This window comes from Egretta garzetta, unplaced genomic scaffold (assembly GCF_000687185.1).
Source record: "Egretta garzetta isolate BGI_Z169 unplaced genomic scaffold, ASM68718v1 scaffold351, whole genome shotgun sequence".
Classification (NCBI taxonomy): Eukaryota; Metazoa; Chordata; class Aves; order Pelecaniformes; family Ardeidae; genus Egretta; species Egretta garzetta.
Window position 1 is genome coordinate 725,543 of NW_009258489.1, and position 24,348 is coordinate 749,890.

General features: G+C 37.8%; 1 protein-coding gene across 1 annotated transcript in view; it reads left to right on the top strand.

Annotated features, from left to right (window-relative positions):
- The window catches only part of VWA8 (von Willebrand factor A domain containing 8), a 178,274-nt gene that overhangs the window by 127,011 nt on the left and 26,915 nt on the right, over positions 1-24,348 (top strand). Inside the window, exons 35-36 of the mRNA XM_009645253.2 lie at positions 4,344-4,425; positions 6,531-6,735. Coding sequence (XP_009643548.2) covers positions 4,344-4,425; positions 6,531-6,735 — 287 coding nt within the window. The remainder of the gene's footprint in view (positions 1-4,343; positions 4,426-6,530; positions 6,736-24,348) is intronic.

Genomic DNA, 24,348 nt, shown 5'->3' on the forward strand with positions numbered 1-24,348 from the left:
TTATGTCTTTTGTTACAGCTGAACAAGATACTGACTTTTTTTTTTACCTCAACTATGGTGAAATATATTCATCAAGAGTGATAGCTTTAAATTTACAGAAAATTTTATGAGGTATAGTTTGTACAGTGCTTTATGGCCATTTAAGTTGAAAGATTTAAGGCTTTCTTGAAGATCATTATCATTGATTTTTCTTTTCTAAATGACGTTTTAATTTATGAATTACCAAAACTGATCTTAACTGAATCATATTTAATGTGACCTTACTGACACAATTAAATTGGACCTGAGCAAGACTCAAGGTTTTCTATACCATAGCCTTTTTTCAGGACTTCGACATTTCTTTTTTTCAGTTAATGGTCAGTTTTTCTAGTGGAGGAGGAGCCATGTGTGGAGTCCTACACAGACCTGTGCTATTCAGCATGGTCACGGAAAAAATGGAAAAATGAATGAACAGTGAGGTGACAGTGTTTGCTGATGATACTGGTTATTATTCACGGTAGAAAGGATTCACCGTGAAGGATTGCAGAAGGACTACTATGTTGACTGCAATAGAAATGGCAGATGAAATTCCATAGAAATAAATATAATGTGCATGAAGGAAGAAAGAAACAGTCCTAATTCTACATCTAAAATGATGGGGCTCATCAGTCCATCTCAGGAGCATGTTTTTGGTGTTATGATAGGTAGTTTCATTAAAATATCAGTTCAAAGCTCAGTAGCAGTCAAAAAAAGCAAAACAAATGTTAAGAATTACCAGGGAAGAAGCAGAGAGAAAACAGAGAACATCTTTGCGCTGTTGTGGAAATTCATGTGTCCTTAACACTGTGTAGTTTTGGTCCTCCATCTCAAAGTGGGAGAAGGTTGAACTAGGATAAATTCAGAAGAGGGCAATGAGGATGAGCAAGATTACATCAGTCAAATCTCCTGCATGTGGAGACAAGACCAGGAAAGGGGCATATGGCAGAGTTGTGCAAGAACATGTGTGGCATGGAGATGTGGAAAAAGCAACAATTTTACACTCGGTGCCAGAGTTAGGGGGCAGCTAATGAAGCTAGAAGGAACATGATCAAAGCAAACAAAAAGAGGTTGTTCTTCACAGAGCAGGGAACCAACCAGTGAAACTGCTTCCCAAAGGTTATCGTGAATGCTGAAACACGCATCCAAAGGAAAACTGGACAAATTCATGGGAAGTTACTAAATTCATAGCCATAAAAACCACCACATTCCGCTTAAGAAGCCCCTAGATTGGAACTGGTTGGTGACTTCAGGAAAATACCATGTGTGCTTGTCCGTTCTTGCACTTCTCAAGCATCTAACTACTCTTGGAGACAGGATGCTAGATTAGAGGGACCTAGTATTGGCATTGTTACGGCATGAATCAAGAATCTTTCCAAGTGAAAAAGGGAAGACAGAAGAAAAGAGACACGCATTCACGTACTCACTTCAGAGGTGAGATTATAAGGTATTAGTCCTTACTGTGCCCATTTGAGAGACAGTATTTGCAACCCTCTCTGCTAGGCTATTGTTTCTTCTGGAGTTTGCCTCTCAGTCTCACTAATTGACAGAATATTTAATTGAATGCACATTTATCTGCTACCAGTAGCTTCTTAACAGTCTTGGTCCCTTGGAGAGTCAGTGTTGCTTGTTCCTGATTTGCTGCATAATTCATGGGGGCCTCTGGACGTTCAGTGATTCATCTGTGCTGTTGTTTCTGCACTGGAAACCTGTAGTTACTTGCCTACAAAAGTTGTATAAGGCTTCTTCCATAAGTCTTTGTATCTTTTTCTGGAAGATGGTTTAGTTAAGCAAAGGCATTTACGTAAAATCAAGTGTGTGGCAGTCCCTTGAAGTTCTTGCCCTAATGTCTTATGTTGCCTCTGAGAAGTTGTTTTATATTTTTGCTTCAGTTTGCATATCTATCAGGCTTGCTTTCTCTTCTTCTTGGACAACTGGTAAGTTCTAGCTCGTGGCCTTCCATTTCTATTATTAATTCAAAGTACTCAGCCAAACTCTAGCACACTCCAATATGCATTACCGAAACTGTTCCAGGAACAACAAGCAAAGAAATAATTTCCTTTATGTTTTATTGGAACTGTAAACCAGGATAATAGTTATGTCTGAAAAGAAACTGTAACAAGTAATAATTTCCCCAAAGATGGCCAAATAGATATATGGCCACAAAATATAAACTCAGACAAGAGATCATGGCAGAATCCAGCAAGTAAGCATTAATGTTTATTCTAAAAACAAGGCTATAGAATTGAGGGCTACTTGAGAGCAAATATTTACTTGGATACTCAGCACTTGCTATATATGAATGTAAAATAACAATCTATTACTGAGTGCGTATCTCTATTAGTGTGACAGTAACTGGGACAACACATAGTGTAACACACACAGTTACAGGAATAACCTCAACACATCATCTGGCCCATCTGTTTATATGGGGACAGATGACACATTTAGATTCTTTATTTAAACTGATGTTGGTCAAACTGTTGGCCCATTGCAATGCCTCACTCTCCTTGTATAAGAAATACTTTTCCTAGTATCCAGCTTTTTTTTGCTGTAAACAAAACTGAATCCTTCATGTCACCTCCACTCAGTCAGGATAATATTGCTCTCTTTATAAGGATCTTTTTGATACTATGGGAGATGCATTTTTCAAAAAAAAGTTTTGTCTTAGACCCACCCCTCCCCCCAAAAGTTAATTCCTTACAATTGTCCTTGTAGCCCATCTGTTCTAACCTCTTTGTCACCCCCAGGACTATCTCATGTGTCTGTGCTTTCCTTAAAGTTTGGTGTCAAGCTTCACATAGCTGTTCTTCTCCATCGGGCTTTGGCAAAAAAGGAACAAATTGCACTTGTTTAGGTCTGATGTTCATGTTTCATCATAAGATTCTTGACTGCAGTTCTGGGGCCTGGCCAGTTGTTCCTGTGTTGAGTTTAAACATTTGATTACCTTTTCTTCAGCTTCCTACTCTGTGATCCTTTGTCTTCTTTATAATTCAATTTTGTTTGTGTTCTCTCTCTAATTTATTAACTTAATTTTTAATTCTTACCCCACAGTTCTACCCCTTCCAGTTCAGTATCAGCTCTATGTTCTAGATCTTTATCAGAATTTTTAATGTGTATCTTATTCTCCATTAGCACCCAAAGAAAGAACACGTTTTAATACTGTCACAAAAACCTAGGCAAAACAATAAGTGCTCTGTGGCCCACAAACCTGCATTTTTCAGACTTATTTTTTTTTATTTCCAATGCGTTTGATATTTCCATTTTTATGAAGGTGAGTAAAGTCAGCAGATGTGCTAGTGTAGATATGCATACTATAGATACATAGGTACAGTAGATATACATAAAGTGCTGCTATGGGTTATTCTTTATACTCATTTCAATGTTAGATCCCCTTATACTGCTGATCTTGCTGGTCTTTCCTGTGTGTGCTGTATGCAAGTCTCAACCCTTCTGCAGGTAATACCAGGCTCTCCTTCAGTTCAAGGAGGTGAAAGATGTTTCAGAAAGAAATCTAGACTTGCTTTCATCTTGTGATAATGATATTTTGTTCCCAACCTATGCAGTGTAATTCAGTCTTCTGGTTTCTTTTCTGAAAAACTTAGATTCCTCAATTTATTCCAAGCAGATGAAAGCCAGCTCCTAACTGGAAGTCACATCTGAGCCCAGGCAAAGCGTACTCATATATGGGCAAAAGCCAATGTAGGCTCACATGCGCGCACACACACACACACAAATTTATTTCTGAGGGAGCTACCATAGTATTAGCTGCATTCATTAAACTGTCTGTAAACAGAATATTACATGCCTGATGTCTAGGACTATTTACTATGAAGTTACAAAACCTTTGCATACTGAGAATCTATCTGCAAAAGGAATGGTTCAGTTTAAGGCAACAACATTGAGATTAATGTTATTGAGATATTTTCAAGTGGCAATCATAAGCACAATGTTTTGAAATGTTCCTCAATATGCTTTTAAAGTCAGATATACAGCTGACATTATCTTCAGTGGCAGATAAAAGCAGTGAGTTAGGGATTACATTAATGCCTGATTAGTGCTTTTGTGAGTAGGGCTATATTTGTGCGTAATTTCAACATTTGCTGTACAAATGCATTGTTCTTTTATAATTATGCCTGTCTGGTTGCTCGCTATCATAATAGTAAAACAATTCTGTATTTGCAAGTTATACTCCTGTGTTGAATATGAAAGCTTATCATTTTCTGACAGGTACTGTGTAATGAAATGTTTAAATTTAATCTACTAAATGCAAATGCAATAACCGGTTAATCATGCAGCAGGAAAATAACATGTTTGTTTATTTTCAGATGTCACTCCTCCAGAAGCTGCTGGATACTTGGAAGTAACAGATCTTAACTCAAAGAAAATCAAATACATTGCTATTCCTAGGTAACTGATTTTATTGATTAGAGCAGCCTCTGTCTTACAGAAAGAACAAAGAGAATTTAGTGTCTATTATTACTTCAGGATAAGCAAATATTTCCTCTGGTGTGGAAAGTAAGAATAATTCATACTTAGCGTGTAAAATTATGCAACTGTTGTAGCATGTTTTTGTCACTATTTTTTATCTGTTTACTAGGTGATACCAATGAAAATGTAGCAATTGATTAGTAAACATGAAAGGTAGCTTTATCTTCTGATTTTAATTCCCTTTGCTCTTTCCCCCTCTTCACCCACGTTATCCTCTGTCCTCTTTCATTTTGTTTTGCTATCTTTATTTTCTTTTCCTTTTTCTCTGTCTTTAGGGTCTAACAAAGATAGGCACAATGATCCAGTTCTAGGTGTTAGGAAACCAGGACTCAAGTTCTGGTCCAATATAAAGTTCACCTTGAACATGACTTTAGCTTCTCCCTATTTTGGATCTCCCTTTGGAAAACACACATTCCCTCACAAGTATCTTGCATGATACACAAGTATCTTGCATGATACATTAAAATAGCCAGACTATGTGGCTTCTGTATAGTTTTAACATCTCTCTCACCATTGTAGAGCTTATTTGCAAATATTTTAATATAAACATATATTTTGATTACAAATAGTCATTTTCCACTGCAATAATAATAATAAGGGGTTTTGTTTTAAATAGCAGTCTCTCAACTTCCCATGTTGAAATAGCACATGGATGAAACTCACACATCAGGAATTTTATACTTTTTTCTTTAATTCTATCCATGTGATGTTGGTTTTGACAATATTAATTGATTCTCATTTAAATTTATTCTGCTTCATTAATAATCTGTGGAATTTTTGAATCGATAGAGAATTAATTTTGGGCTGTTCACCATTTTATAGTTGATCCGTTGGCCTACGTCTTACACAGTCATTCAAAAATGTAAGACATTAACGTAGAAATAGTAGTGAATCATGCTTTATTTTACACTAGAATTTTATACGAAATTACAAAAATTACAAAGCCAAACTTCAACATCGTGACCCTTAACCTAGTATGAGGATTTAAGCTATTTATGGCAAATCTGAGTGGAAGTCCACATACGTAGAATCATAGAATCTTTTAGTTTGGAAAAGACCTTTAAGATCATCAAGTCCAACCGTTAACCTAACCCTGCCATCCCACCACTAAACCATGGCCCTAAGCACCTTGTCTACCTTTCAAGAACATTTAAAAATGTTCTTCATTAAGAATTTATAAATAAGGTGACTTTTCATGTATATGAATAGTTTTTTGCTAAAATCTAACAACCTTTCCTCCTTCTGTCATAATTAGCCTGGTCAAATACTAGGATAACTCTTCTTCAGTTGAATTGGTTCATCGCAATTTCAGTCTTAGGTAGAAGCATATGTGTTACTGCCTCTTTTATCTTTGAAGATTATTAATTGTAGTATTAGTGCAAGTTGCCAAGTCATTGTGCATGTTATTAACAGTACTGAAAAAAATGCAGAGATTCTTTCTTACTTTATCTAAATTTCCCTTCATATTATGTAGCTATTAGGCCCTTTGTTTCAGCAGTAAATTTTTGTCTGCAAGTTGACAGTTTAAAACAGTACAAAGATTCTCTGTGTGTGAAGCTGTGCCATCTTTAAATGAGTGTTTAAATCTTCATTTTTTATTAAAGCACTAGAGAAAGGTGTTACTTTAAGTTGAGTTGATGGAAAGATATTTTCCTCAGTGCCCAGGTCACATTCTCTCCTATTTCTTCTGTAGTTTTGTATTTTTCTATAACACATTAAAATTTTTCATTTTCTTTACAGTTTTTTGTAATGACTGATTTTCTTCAGATAGATGAGATACAGCAGTGGGTTAGGCAACACATTCCTTTTCAGCCTGATCTTTTATACTGCTTTTTATACTGACAAGTATCTTTCGATCATACCCACTTTCAGTAGCTGGAATGTTTCAGATAAAATAGGTCTTAGTTATAGTCTCTCGTGAAATGAGGATGTAATTTCATTTAATTGCCACCTTAACTGCAGAAATACTTATCCTCTTTTTAATTGCAACTTCAAGAAAAATCACATCAATTTTTGTTTTTCAGATCACAGTCTCTCTCTCCTTACACATCTTGGCTCTCTAAGATCTCGGACACCGATGCCTTGTTGGCACCACTGGGCAAAGTAGGTTTGGTCACTGTCGACATGGGAGGCGGTGTGAGGCTTTGGGAGACTGGGCTGGACAGCCTCCAGCGGTCGCTGCAGGACTGGAGGAACATGATTGGCCAAGAAGATGGTCGTCCTGTGCAGGTAGGAGTTCACAAAGCTGAAGTGAAAAACATTTGACAAAATGAGTTGCAAATGAGTTATCAGCTGGGAGAGGGGTCAAGGAGGATCTGTGTTGAAAAACACTGTGAAGTAGAAATACGCCTGCGAGAAAAGTTGAATAGAAGTCTTCACTGAAAAAAAAGACACAATAGCTTAATTAAAAAGCTTATTTGTGACCTATGTAATCACGGTTACTGACAGTCTCTTTGTCTTGCAGTGTTTGTATTTTTGCCAAATTCCAGTACATTTAAATGCAAATCAATTCTTTATCTCCTGCTGATTTTTAACTTCAACTTTCAAAGTGTAGAATAATGAAATTAATTTTTAAGGAAATTATATACTTTCCCAGAGTTCAAATACTTGGAAAAAATTACTGTGTTTGTACTTTAGAAAAGAAACTTGAAGCCTAGGTGGAAGATGCTTTGGGTTCACAGTAGTGCCTTTGGCTAATTTTAAAATTTTCCAAGCTGAGTAGAGTTACAAGGGTCTCCATGTGGCCAGGTTCTCATGTGGATTGTGTAGGTAGGTGTTGAAAATATACATCATATACATGTATGCTGTGTGTGCATGTACGTATGTATACACAAGTGTTAATGCACTGGCTAATATGTATGATCACTATTGCTACACAGAGGGAAAATTCAGGACTATTCAACTGCATTTTTAATTTCTGTTAGTGATTGGAGAAGCTATCACTTTACTTCAAAGTACTAGAATGTGCTTTAGGAGGAATTCTCCACTTTTGACTAGGATGATCCTGTCTCCACAATTGCAATTATTTCTGTTTCATTAATTTTTGTAACCACTTTCATAGTATATTAGAATCAAAAAACAGTATGAATCTTCTCTAAATCAGATCTCTCTATATTTTTGTTTACAAAGTGTCCAGTTATCTCAAGCGTGAATGAGATTTATTAGGCTAAAACCATGGCTCTTATTTCACTTTCTTTTCCCACTCTGAGCTCCCTTTCTGCAAGATACTCTGCAGTTACAGAAACATGTGCAAGAACTGATGTGTTCTTGTTACTGGACCTCAGCAAATGCCTTTCATAAAAGTCACGAGAAAAGGAAACTATTACTCAGTAGCACATTTGTGTGGATGCTTGTTGCTTTGCCAGTGCCATTTTTATTACCAATGCAGTAGCACTAGCACCATCTTATGGTCAGATATAGTTGGTTTACACCAGCCCAATTTCATCTACTGATCAAGTTGACCAGTAGAAATGAAAAGAGCGAGGAGGAACAGTTAGAGTTTCACTTGTTTTAATAGTTGTTTTTCCTTCTTTTTTTTTTTTTTTAATGACTTGTAATTTTATTCAACAGTATTACTGTACTGTCAATCACAGTCAACTAAATATTAGAGAATACTGGCTGGGTGCACATCATCAGAAAATTTTAACTCATTTAACTAGTAATGTCAAGTAACCATTTTAAGAAAAAAGGCTAAGAAGTTATCCCACAGTCACAAAGCAGTTTTCAAGATCCGTTGTAGAATTTCTCTTTCCTGACAGCCTGCCTCTCGAATTAGTAGGCACATTTCAAGGTAAAGTCTTCTTTTTTCCCTCTGTCAACACAGGGTATATAGCTGAAGTCAGTGGTTTGGCAGAACTCAAAATGGCATACTGTTTGATTTGAGCTAAAGGGCTGAAACGAGGCCTCCTATGTGATCTTCAGACTTGTGTCATTATCACTAACACCTCCTTCTCTACTTTACACACTTTGCTTTAAATGGAAAGATAATGAGACCTAAGAAACTTGTTTACAAAGGCATTACAGAGCAATAAGCAACAAATTAAATTTTTATTTTGTTTTATGTACATCTCCAATAAGATAATAGATATGTGGTTGCTGTGTAAACTCTATACTTTGCTGTCTGGAGATGAAGGCCTTCAGCTTGCCTACTTAACTCAATTTTTCAATGGACCTAGTCACAAACAGCTGTACGTTATTAAGGCACTCATTTCTGCAAATGAAAGGATCCTGTTAGCTTGAAAACATATTAATGTATATTCCCTGGGTAAGATAAACATGGCAAGAACTCCAGTGTTTCCTGCTCCAGAGACAATTACTTTGCTAAGAAAGCTGCAGCTAAATATTTCCTGATACCTGTTTTTACAGAATTGGAGATATTTTGCAGCCACATGTCAATCTGTTCATTCAAGTGTATGAAAGTCATCTTCTTTTGTATAACATTTCATGATCATTCTCATGTTGAGTTTCTATGAGGCATCTCTAATTCCTTGACCAAACCCATCATTCCCAATCATCTTGTAGCAGAAGCTCACCTAAGAAAATTGTCAGTGTTCCACATATCACTAGCATTCATTTCCTACCACCCCCAATTCCCCCTTCCCTAAAAGTTGCCATTGATGCATCCCACAAAGCTACTACAGGTTTAGCAAAGCTTATTATCCCTTCATGATGATGTTCTTAGACCAACATGAGACCTGTCTAGGTGGTTGGAAACCACTGTTCTGCAAAACCACACAGAATCTCTCTGAAGCTTCCTGACTTTAGAGAGAAAAGAGTTAGAGGACTTTCAATATAAATATAGATTCAAAGAACAGAAAACAAATCTGCAGCCTTTGGTTGGAACTATTGGTACTATCTTCTAGGCCTGCATTTTGGCTTTTACAAACACATTAGATCTCAGAAACAGGCTGGATGTACATAAGTAACGAAACAGAGGAAAACAAACAGCTGTTCCACTTATAATCAGTAATTAGGCTCCCTTGATATAAAGTTGTGGCAGTCTTCAAAATAGTCAACATTTGTTTTGTTTTGTTGATACACTCAGCAGAGTTCAAAATCCTAAAGTCTTGTGGCTACAAAAATAGTTTCTGGAAATATGGTCTATGTTTACAAAAGTTTGCATTTATATAGGCAGGTCAGAAATGTTCTTCATTTATTGAAGTTTTAAATGCAAAAGATGAATACAGTACTCTGAAATTATTAAATTAGAAGGCCTAAAATACAAAATCTAAACAAAATACTAGATTTTCTAAAGCTATGAACTCTACTTGAAATCCAAAAATTGTTGGGTTTTTTCACTGGTGTTTCTGAGAACAAGGTCAATTCATTATCAAATATCTGAAAAGAATTTGAAAGACATTTTTTAAAATCTTGCCCTAAAGTTTCATGGCAATAGGCAAACACTGATAAGTTTGTGTTACTTTTTGCATCAAAGGGTTATTGATAGAAATTAAGTAGAAAAAACACTGATTACATTCTGATATAGCTGAGGTGGTGTTTTTCAGTAAGCATTGCTTACTGTTACGTCTCATTTAGATAAAGGATAATGCTTACATAAAAATAATTAAAAGTTGGATCATTTAGAGGTATTTCAATAGATGGTAAAGCATTGTGCACTTTAGGCACCTGAAATCTGTACAACAAAATCTTTTCATTTATCCATGATTATCAGAAAAACTATTTATTTCTGTATGCATTCCACTTAATGTTCTCTCACTGTAGACTGTTGCCCAAAATGTTTTATGCTATGTAAGGATTATACTCAGAATGTCATTGTTTTCAAAAGTCCCAGGACATACCCAAACCTGTTGAGTGCAGAAAAATGTACTTGGTCAAAGATTACAAACTGTTGGCTTGTAATTAATGGTAATATATATCCAAACCTCAAAATTGAATCACAACATTTTTTGCAATCCTTGTGTAGTCTTGATCAAGACAATATCACCATGCAAAATGACATCCCAAAGCTGAGGATGGTCTCTCGTTATTTCACTACCAAGATTGTCCAAAGAAGTGATCTGATTGATGAAAAAAACCCTCAAACTATTGTTGTAATCTAAGGTTTCTTAGGGGTTTATTTTGGCAGGTTTTTTTGGTCTCTGTGTTGTTTGATGTGTGTGTGGAACCTGCAGTAGATGCATCATCTCTTACGTGCATGAGACGGTTTTTTGAAATCGCAGTGCTGTGTGTTTGTGGCTATATATAAAGGCATAATGAGTTAAGTGCTTGCAATTCTTTTAATTTCCTATGGACTCTTTAATTTTCAGTATAGCAAGCCTTCCTCATAAACATTCAAGTACTTAGTTGGAAATGAAATCAGATTTTTGTCTATGTGAAAGAAGATACTTCTTTCCATTTTCCCATCTTTCTGCTGTAATCCTAAAACAGGGTCACAATCTCCTGGTAGATCCCAGATCTTAAAGCTCAAGGCCTGCCTGTTCTACAGTACACTTCTTCTTCAGTATCTCTTTGGCCTACAACAGAGATCCACTCTACATAGTTGTTCTGTATAGTGTGTGTTCTCCTCAGAAACTTAAAAATCTGAAATGTTTGGCTCAGGTTATATCTGCTATAAGAGCTCAGGTGGGTTTCTTAAATGATCTAGATTCAGCCAATGTAATGAAAATATCTCATACTGTAGGACTGAACAAGGGAAGGGTGCAGCAAATGTGAATTGAGTGGGCACCAGCCTTGCTAATACCAGCTGTTTAAAAACATGTCCGCTACCAAAAGTTTCTTTTGCTTCAGAGAGTAAAATTACACCTATGCTCACCCATGAGCAAGTGCATGTGCTGTGCAGAACCTGAAAAATAAAACACTTCCATCGTCCCAGCTCTTTAGTCTTAAGACTGATGGGCAGTGCTCAGCTTAAAAAATCATGTCCTACTTTGGGTCAGTCCAAAGGAAGTGTGTAAGAGAGACACTGACATCTGCTCAGAACAGGTTTCTACCCGCTAGGTCAGCTCAAAACATTTCGACAGCCCGTGTCACTGAAGACCATTCACATAGTGTCTGTCAGTAATAGTCCACCGTACTGGGGGAAGACCTTTACTTGGACAATTCCTTAATATGAAAACAGGCCCTTCCAGAGACAAGCAGCAGCCTAGAAATGTTCTCTCCCTTTTTTTCCCCCACTTTGCTTTTGTGACATGACCTGATCTGTCTATTTTCTTGGAAAAAGCCAACTGAACAGTTAAGCTGCGTTAAGAGTTCACAGCATCGCAAAACTGAGATGTGGAATGAATCTAGAAAAACGCATGAAAGAAAAAAATATCTTTGCTTCCCACCAGTGGTTTGAACAACAAATGCACTCGGGACAGTTCTGCAATAGTGTGTAGAAACTAATGCAGTACTGGCCCAGATTCATTCTGTTAGAAGAGGTCCTAGAGGTGGACAACTCAGCATGAGTTGGATATATTTTGGATGTTTTGGGCCTTGACACTAAAAGGAGACATGAATGAAATGTATGTAAGAATAGGGAAGGCTTTAGGTTAAGGTTTTGGGGGATGTCATTCAAGATCATCTGCCCTGGAGAACTGACTAAGAGAATAGTTTCCTGTCAAAAATGAATGCTTTTATCGTTAACTGCGATTCCTTTTCCCAGTAGTGCTAGAGGCGTGTTCTTTTGGTTTCTGCTGTGACTAGTTTTCATTTTACTGATACAGTGTTTCCACAAATCATGAATCATTGTAACTAGCTAAATGGAGAAGTGAAAAAAAAATTACTTCATCCATCCATAAGTAGTTTCCCTTTAGATACCCCTAAACATTTAAATATGTTATTATCGCAACATCTAGAGCCAGTAAGCGTTATCATTGCTTTCCAGAGGAGGGAACTGAGACATAAGGAAGGCAGGTCACTTGTTGAAGTCCACGCTGTATGTCTATGCTGCAGCATCAGAGGTGGGATAAATGCAGTATACACCCATAAGGATATATAAACATACTGTGTGGTCAAGCTGAGTAGCTTGAATGTCCTTCAGTGCTGCAGTCGGTACAAACATACCTTAAATTGGGCAAAAAATTGCATATAAGTGCAGTGCAGCCGCCTAGGAAAACAAATGTCAACTCTAGATAGCTCGAGGCTGAAACATGCTTTGCTGAGATGAGTATAGACATATTCATCAAAGCTCAAGAAATGCAATAAATAGATATTTTTCTCAGATTTAAATAGCTGTTTTCACAGTCTTATATCAGCACTCAAAATGATAACAGAACACATAAGTTATTCTATGTCCTGTGAACAGCTAGAGACATGAACAGATGGTTCATATCAGTAGTGTAAAAGGGCAATGTATATGTGTTCATCACCAATAGCTAAAAAAATTAAGGGTTTTTGTGTGTGTGTGTCTTAACTGCTCAAATCATCCATGATGCAAGGACATTTTTCTAAAAACAGCCTTTTAATGAATTCAGCGGCACTCAGTAGTAGATCCCAACATTCAGACTTTCTCCTGCAATCCATCCAACCTTTAGATCTGATAAGGGCAAAAGCAAACATAAGTAGCTATTATGAGATGCCAGGTCCATCATTAGAAATATATGTTCCTATCCTACCTGGACTTCAGGTAAAGCCTTTGTTGAACTGGAGTCACAGGTGAGTACATTTTTAAAGTAATCATAATGCCAAATATGTCAGGTTTTAAATTAAAAGAAACACAATCATATAAAATGGGGGGGGGGGGGAGGTATACATATGTAGTTGTGGATATATATATATGTTCACACACATACATATTACATACATGCGTTGATATAGACACACACAAAAGTTCATTTTTTTGTCCAGATGTACCTTGACACCAACTCTCTTGAATTAGAATCACCACAGGAGATCGTCATAACTTTGCAGGTACCAGATCCCTCAGGGGCTGTATTTCATAATGAACAAGATTGGAAGGAAGAGATTAGACAAGGAGATTTTAGAGCAATTTAGGAAAAGGTCTCTGGGTCCCTGTGTTACACATTTACTTAGCCATGAGGAGTGCAACAGTACTTCTCCCTCCTTATGTCAGGTCCTTGTCTGTAGTCTGCTGGTTAAAAGACCTGTTGGCACAAGTCCTGCGCCTTGTCTGGCTTTTGCATCCAAGGGTTATTTTAGCTGGTGTACGCCTGATACAGAGCTAGAATATAGCTGAGGCACCTACCTGGACTCAGAAAATGAGAAACTTTCTGTGGATGTACTCACACCCTCCTGTTTCCCAGATGCATTTTGATCTCTTAGAATGGAGGGGGTTGGACACACTTGGACTGGCCTCCAATTGCAACAGCAAGAGGTTCAGAGCAATCATAAAATAGGTGGAGGTCATCAGGAATGCAGGATGATACAGTATACAAACTATTGTCTAGTAAAATCTATAGAAGGATCTAAAAATAAAATAAAAAAATGTCATGTTTATTAACAGTCTTTGCAATCTGACTTCTCCATTTTATGGCCAGAACAAGGGAAAAGGGAAGGTGGCTGATATGTAGAGTGCTTTTAGTCCTGAATTATTGTTGATTTTTTGGAAGGACTCTTAGATCTGTTCCTTTCATTCCCTCATAGTGCTATTACAGAATAAACGAAATGTTGTGTAGCTGCCTTTGAGTTTTCATAATATGATGGAGGAGCTTTCCTTAGAGGATTTTGGAAATCATCTGTATAGTTGTTGAGGAAATAAAACATCAATAACAAAAAGATCCAGAGAGCCTTGTAAACACTCTCATTCATATGAAATGAATGGCTATGTTTTCCTTTGCAGCAGTCATACCTTGGTTTATTAATGGCTAAACCCTTTGAAAGCGTGCTTCAAGTTCAACTAACTCATGGGAGTTTGTTGATCAAACTGTCTTATTAAAATCTTAGCTTGTTTAGAGAGGGTCTCCTTTTCTTTCTTGCAATTTTTCACCAAGACCTATACTCACTGAACACCACACAGCCTTCCATGAGCCTTGGTGGAGTGTCAGGAGATAAACATTTACCTCCCAGAGAAGGATACACGTGGTCAGCTATACCCTGCTTCTTCTCGAGACTGTATTAGATCAAAAAAAAAGCAGCAGGTATATTGTACTTAATAAATAAGGCTTAGTTTTTACAGGCAAAAGCAGTTTAGTTTTCACTGCCTTAAACAATGTTTGCATGTACTTGCACACAAGCAGCTCAGGCAGATTGCTGTGGCTGTGCTTGAAAATATTGAAAAGTAACAGCAAGGAGAAGGAGCAGGGTCCATCTCCAGACCTGTAGGCATTTCAGTGTCTACTTCTGAGCTAAGCATGTGAGCTCCTGTTATAACCAAGAAAGCCTGAAGAGCTCACAGTGAAAGAAACACCATGCGGCTCTTCAGACACCACCGCCAGTAGTGGCACCTCAGACACAACTTACCTGGGAGATCCCTGCCTTTAGCTGTCAGCAGTCCAGATTCAAATCCTATTCTCAGTGTGGAAGGCATTATTTATGGATTTAAGGAAATGGATTCTCAGAAATGGAAGGGGGTTTCCTTTATGTCTGTTTCTGTTACTTGGGCTACGACCAGAAAATCTGTAGTTGTTTGATTCTCTGCCATCTCTGGGTGACAATCATCTTACTCCCTCCCTTGAATAGTGTCATTTATTCTATTTGTATTCTGCTCAACTAATCATGCAGAACTCTACATGAATTATTCACCCTTTAAGCGAATTAATATTTTTGTTTTTCTTGAATGCATTCTTTTTTTATTTTGATTTCTGAAGCTGCAGCTTGTACTTGAAAGTTTAGGGTAATACGAGTTCGCCTGATGAAATTTATTTTTTAGGTTGGATGTTTATCTGAAGAATAATTGATTTGGAAGTTTCAGTGATCCCAACTTGTTCATATTTACTGCTCAGAATCTACTTTATACTGACAACTTTTATATTTTTTTTTCCTTTTTTTAAAAGTGTATTTTACTTTGTAACATTTTAAGAAAACCCCAGATTTTTCCTGATGTTAAGACTGAGCTGGGCAAAGCTGCAGCTCTTGATTCGAGATAAAATCAAGACCTTTAGCAAGAGTGGCTAGGCCTTCTCCCCACCACCACCCCCGGCTCTGTATTTTCTACTTTAGACCAAGCAGTTTTTCTGACCACATGAGGGCATCGGTGAGCTAGTAACAGTGATTTTGCTCATCTCTTCAATACTGTTGGTGCAAAGCCTATAAATTATGAAAAATATAGGCAGTGCAGAGTTTTTGTAAGTTTGCAGTAATCATGTGATGGCATTCTGCAGTCCTGCGCAGGATCCTGCAAAACTTGAAAGGCTGCAGATTACAGAGTTGTCTAGTCAATACTTGGATTACGAGGTATAGTTTGATAGTGTTGGCAGTTCGGAGGCCCATGAGCCCCAAATACACAGTTTAGGTCTGTGATCTTTTACTGGACTGCATGATTCGTTTTAGCAAAGTGAGGAGTAGCAGACATATACCACCCCTTGAAGCAAGGCATCTGGGTCTGGAGAAGCATAAGGCTAGAAAGCCATGAACCCACAGAGCTCAATAAGTTAATATCTCTAAAAGTCTTCACTGGGTAAAGCAACCCAGATAAAGATCATTGGTTCTCTGTCAGACACTTTTGTGCATATAAATGTCCTCAGCTGAAGTGAGGCCCTTGCTGGAAACACTATACAAACACATCTAAAATACATTCCCTTTCCTTAAGATCTTCTAGTCTAACTAGAGCAGACTGACAAAAAGCAGGAGTGGGGATAACCTTAACTTTCTTTTAGAACAGTCTGATCCAGCACAAAGTTCCTCTTTCTTTCTCTGACCTTCCTGTGAAAGGCCACAGTTCTCATGGGAGAAAATACAACAACCTCAACACACCATCTTTCAGATCTCAGAAAGCCTGCAGCACTGCACGTTGCTGACATAAAGGCTGGAGCTCCCAACACCAGTGAAATCCTGCTGTCCCAGTGAGACAAATGCATGCTAGTAATTCTGCCCTTATGAAAGCTGTTCCCTCATTAGTGAAATATAGTGAAAATTTAAATCACCTGATCTGTTACAGTAGTGCTAAATATTGGAGGCTTTCCTTTAGAAAAAACCACAATATAGTTGATCCTTAATAGCTTATGACTCTGCTTCATAAGGACAGATTTGACAAGGTCCTAGATCTGTAGAAAACAAGGCTTTTCTGCTTCCATGTGTAATTTTTTTCAACTTCCTTTTGACCACACAATGTCCCTGCAGTTTTCTGTCCAAAATATTCCAAATTGCCAGAGTCTGTTCACTTATCCCATCTTTCTAGCTGTTGATTGTTCAGGGTGCTCCAGAAGAAACGGAATTTAGTGTTTTCCAAGTTTATTGATCTTAGGAGGATAAATAACCAAGCCAGACACTGTCTGTCTGCTCCAATTATATTTTGTAGTGGATTAACATACTAAAAAGATGATGACCTCACATCTTTTGTGCTTGACTAGGCAAATTTCCATAATGACAGAGGGAAATGGAATTTACACAGGTGTTAACATAACAGAGGATCTGTTAGATGGAAGCAAATGTATGATAGTCTCTCATTACTTCATTTGGTTTATCCAGCTTTTAAGCCACTGAGTACATATTCTTGAACGAAAGACTCTAACGCATCTACTGCTGCAGAGTTCCTGAGTTGGTTCTTGGAGAGAAAGCATTTAATTCAAGCAAAGACCCACCCACAGCAGCAACAACTGCATTTTATATAGTGGGGCTTTTTTTGCTGGTGTATAAAAACTTCATTTGTAAGCCAGATACCCCTTTGTTTCACTGCAAATGTCCACCTCTTTTCGCACCCACATTAACCTACCTGTGATTTCACTTTTATCTTACAAATCTAAAATTTCATTAAAGCTGTGATGCTTTGAACGATTTCGCTATTGGAGACAGCAGCTTAATGCCTGTATGAATTTTAAAAGCTATTTTTAGATAGAAATGTTCACAGGAGTCAGGTAATGCATGGAGCTTCTTTAGTTCATTTTTAATTCTTGCAAAGTTTTATGGACAAGATTAATTTTCAAAATGAAGCCAAAACAAATGAAGAAAACCTATTAAATGTATTTTATACTGCAGTGCATCTAATGTTTTTTCACTTCAGGATACAATTGAAGAGACAGTGTATTTCATGAATTATTATTGTCTTTTCTAATACTGAATATTCCTTTATGTGGAAAAATGACCTGTGGGCCCAGTTTTGCACTGTTGATGTGAATAGAAATTGTTTTGTTAATTTTTAGCACATAGAAAAAACCTGTACATTGTAAGGTACAAGTAAAAGTAATAGAAGGCATTATTCCGCCCCCCCCGACCACCAGTCGCCATATCTCGTCTTTAGTTCATGTAGGTAGATTATAAAATATTTTCTTTCCATCTTTGGTAGAATCAGTTTTACAATAGAATATAAAGCCACCATGGAGCAAGCAGATTAGCCTTTGATTTGCCTGATGTGGAACTTTATATAGTCTTTGAGAAAATAATGTGTAAATTCATGCTGCTGCTAAAGCATGTGTCGGAGGAAAGGATGTTCTTGTGACTTGTGAAATGCAGCCTAGGGTAACACTCAGGATTTAAGGTTGTTGGCAGGGATGGGGACAGGGATAAAAGAAAACAAAAATTTTGTTTCACGGAAAAAACAGTCTTTTGCACATCTGTTGAAATACATTCTGCATTCCATGGAATACATTTCCTAATCCTTTGTGCCACTGTGGGATGTATTATTTAATGCTTTTTTCACCTGGAGAATAGTCATGTTTCATTACAGCCAAAGTCAGTCTCCTTTCGTAATAATGTATGGGTTTCATAAAAGATTTTTCACTGATTTTTATGAAGAAATTAAGGTCTCCCAAATCACCTGTAGGACAAAAGTCTAAGATTTTTCATTTCTTTTCCTGCAATGATGGACCGAGGCCAATTGTATGAAGTTCAAGAAGGCTCAGTGACAGGTCCTGCACTTGGGTCACAACAACCCCATTACTGGCTTGGGAATGAGTGTCTGGAGAGCTGCCCGGTGGAAAAGGACCTGGGGTTGTTGGTTGACAGCCGGCTGAATATGAGCCAGCAGTGTGCCCAGGTGGCCAAGAAGGCCAACATCATCCTGGCTTGTATCAGGAATAGTGTGACCAGCAGGAGCAGGGAAGTGATCGCGCCCCTGTACTCAGTGCTGGTGAGGCCACACCTCAAATACTGTGTTCAGTTTTGGGCCCCTCACTACAAGAAGGACGTTGAGGCACTGGAGCGTGTTCAGAGAAGGGCAAGGAAGCTGGTGAGGAGTCTGGAGCACAAGTCTTACGAGGAACGGCTGAGGGAGCTGGGGTTGTTGAGTCTGGAGAAGAGGAGGCTGAGGGGAGACCTTACTGCCCTCTACAACTGCCTGACAGGAAGCTGTAGCGAGGTGAGGGTCAGTCTCTTCTCCCAGGTAACAGGCGATAGGAAAAAGGAAATAGCCTCAAGTTGGGCCAGGGGAGGTTTAGATTGGACAAATTTCTCCACCAAAAGGGTTGTCAAGCATTGGAATAGGCTTCCCAGGGAAGTGGTCGAGTCCCCATCCCTGGAGATATTTAAAAGATGCCTAAATGTGGTGCTTAGGGACATGGTTTACTGGTAGCACTTGGCAGTGCTAGTTTAATGGTTGGACCAATGATCTTTTGAGACTTTTCCAGCCTAAACAATTCTATGATTCTGTGGTCTTCTGATACATGCCCAATCTTTGTCCACAATGCTAATGAAGAAAGCAAGCTATTTAAGAAAACATCGATATTTTAACATTATAGTATTTGTAGTGTTTTTATATTCATGTAATTCATGTTTTTCAACAATAATTTATTCCATTGTATGGAAAGTAACATATATTATTCATTGATTACAAATTTCCCTGTTTAATATATTGTATTTTAATTAATGTGTATAATGTATATTAATGAAAAGGCAAAATAGCAGATTAATTCTTTCTCTCTGTGTCCCAGGTATGCTAGGATAAGAGTGGATGTCTTCTAATTTGCATCTTAGCAGGGTTCTTTCATTTGTGATGAACAAAGTAAATTAAGAATGGGATCTTGCCAGTCTAGATCCTGCCTACATCTGCCTACTTTCCAGGACTGTCTAATCACACAATCAATTAATCTATTGCACACCTCCTTAACTTGCATTAAACTGAAACCTAAATCATGTGAACTGTATTCCCCCTCAAATCTTTCTGATCAACAGTAAGAAATACCCAATAGAGCAGTATTATTACAAATACTAGAATAAGTGCTTGTGAAAATAGTTATTGTTTGGGCACTTCAGCTTTCTTTTTAAAAAGTCTTCCTACATAAATATTCTCTACAGCTGTAAATACTGCAGCTGTGACCCTGTTTGCTTGTATTTTGTAAAATGATGTTTTGCCCATTTGTGTGTATTTATTAAGTTGTGACATGTGAAATCATGACTGTTTCGGTTTTAGTAAATGTGTTGTATATAGAATGCTCCAAAGAATGCTTAAAAGGACTTAGTAGAAAGGTTGGTTATTTGTTTGTCACCACATACAACAAGGAGGAATTCCTTTTATTTCTGTTATGAAGATTTAAAATCCTATAAGGAATGTCCAGTTCTGTTTAAACATACCTAAAAGAATAATAAAAAATGTATGTGGGGAGGTTTGCGGAATGGAAATACAGTCAATATTTTAAAGTACAAAATGCATCCCTTTATACCTGCAGGATGTTAGCCTGGAATTAGAATTTTTTTTTTCTGTTTTTTTCCCCCTTTTTAAGTTGTATACGGAGTATTAAAGTAAGCATTGTGTTTTGCATAAGAGGACTAGGTATGACTTAGTCCTGGCAGGGCCAGATGGGTTAAAACTTAGAGGGGAAAGGTCTGTTCCCCTGTACATTGGGCAGCTTTCCCCCATTGGAAACCAGAGTTTCTTTGCCAGTCCTCAGGCAGAAACTAGCTTCTGTTGCTGTGAGGACCTCAAAGGAGCTTTTCTGGCAAGCACTCCTGAACGGGAGGCACTGACACATCCTGCACCCTTCAGGAATTTTAATGAAGTTAACTGAATCAGAATACAAAAGTAAGCTGCTGTATTAAAAGACCATCTACTCTCTAGCCAACTTGCTGCATTGAACAGAAGCTTATCGTGTATAGGGTAGGGTGACAGGAATATCTACAACTGAAAAATCAGTCTACATCAGAGATGCATCCAAGATTGCATCAATGAAAAAGTCCTTCACATTTCACTGGAAGCCTCCACTCATGTCATAAAATCATAGAATCATAGAATGTTTTGGGTTGGAAGGGATCCCTAGAGGTCATCTAGTCCAACCCCCCTGCAGTGAGCAGGGACACCGCTAACTCGATCAGATTGCTCAGAGCCCCGTCCAACCTGGCCTTGAATGCTTCCAGGGATGGGGTTTCCACTGCCTCTCTGGGCAACCTGTGCCAGTGTTTCACCACCCTCATCGGTAAAGAATTTCTTCCTTATATCCAGTCTAAATCTACCCTGTTTTAGCTTAAAACCATTACCCCTTGTCCTGTCACGACCAGCCCTACTAAAAAGATTGTCCCCATCTTTCCTATAGAAGTGCTGAAAGGCTGCAATCAGGTCTCCCCAGAGCCTTCTCTTCTCCAGGCTGAGCAACCCCAACTCTCCCAGCCTTTCTTCACAGGAGAGGTGTTCCAGCCCTCTGACCATTTTCATGTCCCTCCTCTGGACCTGGTCCAACAGTTCCATGTCCTTCTTGTGCTGAGGGCTTTATTACTTTTCTATTCAAAGCTAGAAACATTTTTTTCTTCTCAGTTTCATTGCGATGTATGATTAAGATTACTGGGAGCTAAAATATTGTTAAGCTCACTTGTGAGAAATCAGCTGAAACTAGATTTGATAATGCTTTTGGAGTCATAGAATCATTGAGGTTGGAAGACCTTTAAGATCATCAAGTCCAACCATTAACCTAACACTGCCATCCCACCACTAAACCATGGCCCTAAGCACCTCATCTACCCAGCTTTTAAATACCTCCAGGGATGGTCAGTTTTACTCATAGAGCCTGAGAAATTTGTTTGCAAGATATTAGAAGAAAATGCATTCTGAGCTCAAAAGAGAAGTACTCTAATTGTGAAAACAGTTCATAATGAAATGCTAATGTAAGTGTGGGACACAAATCATTTTAATAATAGACTACAGCAGCCCTCTCCATAATTCACATACTTTTGTTATTGGTTTATTGTTAGCTCCTTTCTTCCCATAGTTGTGACAGTGTCTTGTTGAGGCAATGCATGTTGTATCTGGGTCAGCTGGGTGATCCTCAACAAATTCAGCTCCTGTCTTTTACTGAGGGATGATAAAAGTACCGAAATGTGATGTATGCCAGTGCCTCCTTACTCTCCGAGGGTTCATTTTATTAAATTAGATGATTTCACATCAGAATTCAAGAGAATTCAATCCCACATTCACTTAAGTGGCATGAATGTGGTTCTAGATCCACTTCCAAACATGGTTAAGATTTGGTTAACTACACAAAATAAAGTTCCCTTACCACAGTTTGCCTGACCAGCTGACGTCTAGACAAAGCTACCAGCCTTTGACTCATTTTCAGAGTGGCCCCTATTACAGATTGGTGTTCATTTAATAGCTGTTTGGCATAAATATGACACAGATGTGAAACACCTGGTTTCATTGTGTTATTGAGTGCATTAAATCACGTAACTGGCTTCTCTGAGCCTCTTTATCTTCTTTACATTACTCTATGAAGGATGATACGATCACTTAGTTTCCAAACTGAACGTGTTTGTATTAGTTTCCCTTATTCAGCTGGCTCTTAGAATCTCAGTGTGGTCAGAAGAAAACCCGAAGTGTAGCCATGTAAAACTGTAAAACTGTTTTGGCATCCATTCATGCATCTCAAGAAACTGATATAGAATAAATTGTACAGGTACCACGTATCTCTTACTGAATATAAAACGAGAGTTCAGTTCTGGTCCTGTCTGGCTGCCCTTGCTTTCGGGAGTGAATGGATATGTAAGAGGCAGGACCGGAAAATTAAATCAAAGCATTAACAAGTCTTGGTATTTGCTGTTGTTTCTTCATTTCCTTTTTTCTCAGGCGCTTCTTTCATACCATTGCCTCTTCAGAAAAGCACGTTTCTTTAGCATCTTTCTGACCTGCAGTCTTCCTGTTCTCGCATAAAATTTTTCTTTATTTGCTTGATTGACTTTGGAAGACCTATAGTCTCCATCCACAAAGTCCTTTTGAATGCACCCATTACCTGTTGATGTAAGTGCCTGAGAATACAATACAATCACAGAAAAGAACAAAAAGATTGCAAACCAGGGACTAAGATCATTGATGATTACTGAGAATTTGGACTTCATAGAGATTAAAGAGTCACGTGGATCCCAGGAGAGGATGGCAGTTGTGCTTCTTGTGTGGTGAGAACTTTGAAAAAGAACCTGCCCAAACAGGGAGTGGAAGAGTGCCTTCATGCTCTCATCATGAATCACCAATATGTATAAACAAGTTTATATAATGCACAATGGACACATGTGTGCCGTATGTTTTGGAAATTATGGTTATTTTGGAAATCAAAAAGAAGTCTCAGAAGGAAAATTTCACAGTTTTTCCAGCTATTCTACTCTGACATCATAGCGGAAACTCAAGGCTACTAGACTGAATTTGTCTGTCGTTTTACAAAGCTGTGATACGCACACCAGGCAGTATGAAATCTTCACAATAACGCAGTAATGAATAGCACCTTTCAGTCCATGTATAGCCAGAAAGAGCACAGATTTCTCTCAAAAAGAGACGCTTAGTCAAAACTCTTGCTGAAAGAAACAAAGTTGATGGAAGTCTTGCAATAGATTCAAACAAAGTATTCAGGAGGGGACAAATCAACTTTTGAGCAAGCAAATTATTTATATATATGGAAAATATCTGTCACAAGAGTAAGAGAAATCTCAGTAGGTTTAAAAAATCCAATTTGACAAGCTTGGAAAAGCTAGTATGAATTTCTTAGATTTGCTTGAGCTTTTTCTCTACTTTTAGTACTTGTTTTTCTTGTCTTCCTCCTCACTCCAGACAAAACTAGATTTTTCCCACTGACTGTCTTTCAGTTTGCCAAGTTCATAATGCGTCCAGTTTTGGATCCCCCCTCCCCCTTAAATCTACCTTTCCAACAGTTTTTAACATCAAGAATTTCTCCAACCCTCAGAGGGGTGACTCAATTTATGGCTCTTCCATCTCCTTTTATTGGTCATGCTGAAGAATGTATCTTTATCCAAAAGTTTTTCCCTTCAGTTTTTTTTCCTTATCCTTCCTCTGGTTTCATGTCCAGACTCAGTGATTTACTGTTTACTTCTTTGTAAAATATATTTTCAATTCTAATCTAGATATTTGCTAGTCTAAGCTTTTACTCTATAGAGGCCCCTTCAGAGCAGAGAGAAGTTGTTAGTTGTAAAATCACCTTGAAGCACTTCCACGGAGACAGGGATGGGGAGGAGAAGAGCATAAGTCACTAATGGATTTATCTCAGAGCTCAAAGAAAAAACAGGAAAGTACATCTGGAAGATTTTCTTCAAAGGGCCCTACAGTGTGCTAATTTAATGCAGTTTCTAAATGTATGGTGAATTACCCCAGCAAACCAGTGCTAATAAAAATTGGTTGTTAAAGTATTCGGATGTAGCAAACTTCTACCACCTTTTGTGTGCAAGTGAAAACAAGTAAATGAATGAAACTGCTGCAATTCACTGGCATGACATTTACACATCTACTGGAGGTGTTCCATTCTAGTGTCCTTAAATTTTCAATTATTTAACCCAGTAACCCATTACCTATATATAAAAAAATCAGTAAGGAGGTCACATTCTTAAGCTAAGCTATGACAGAACGTACCACTTGTCTCTTTTTCT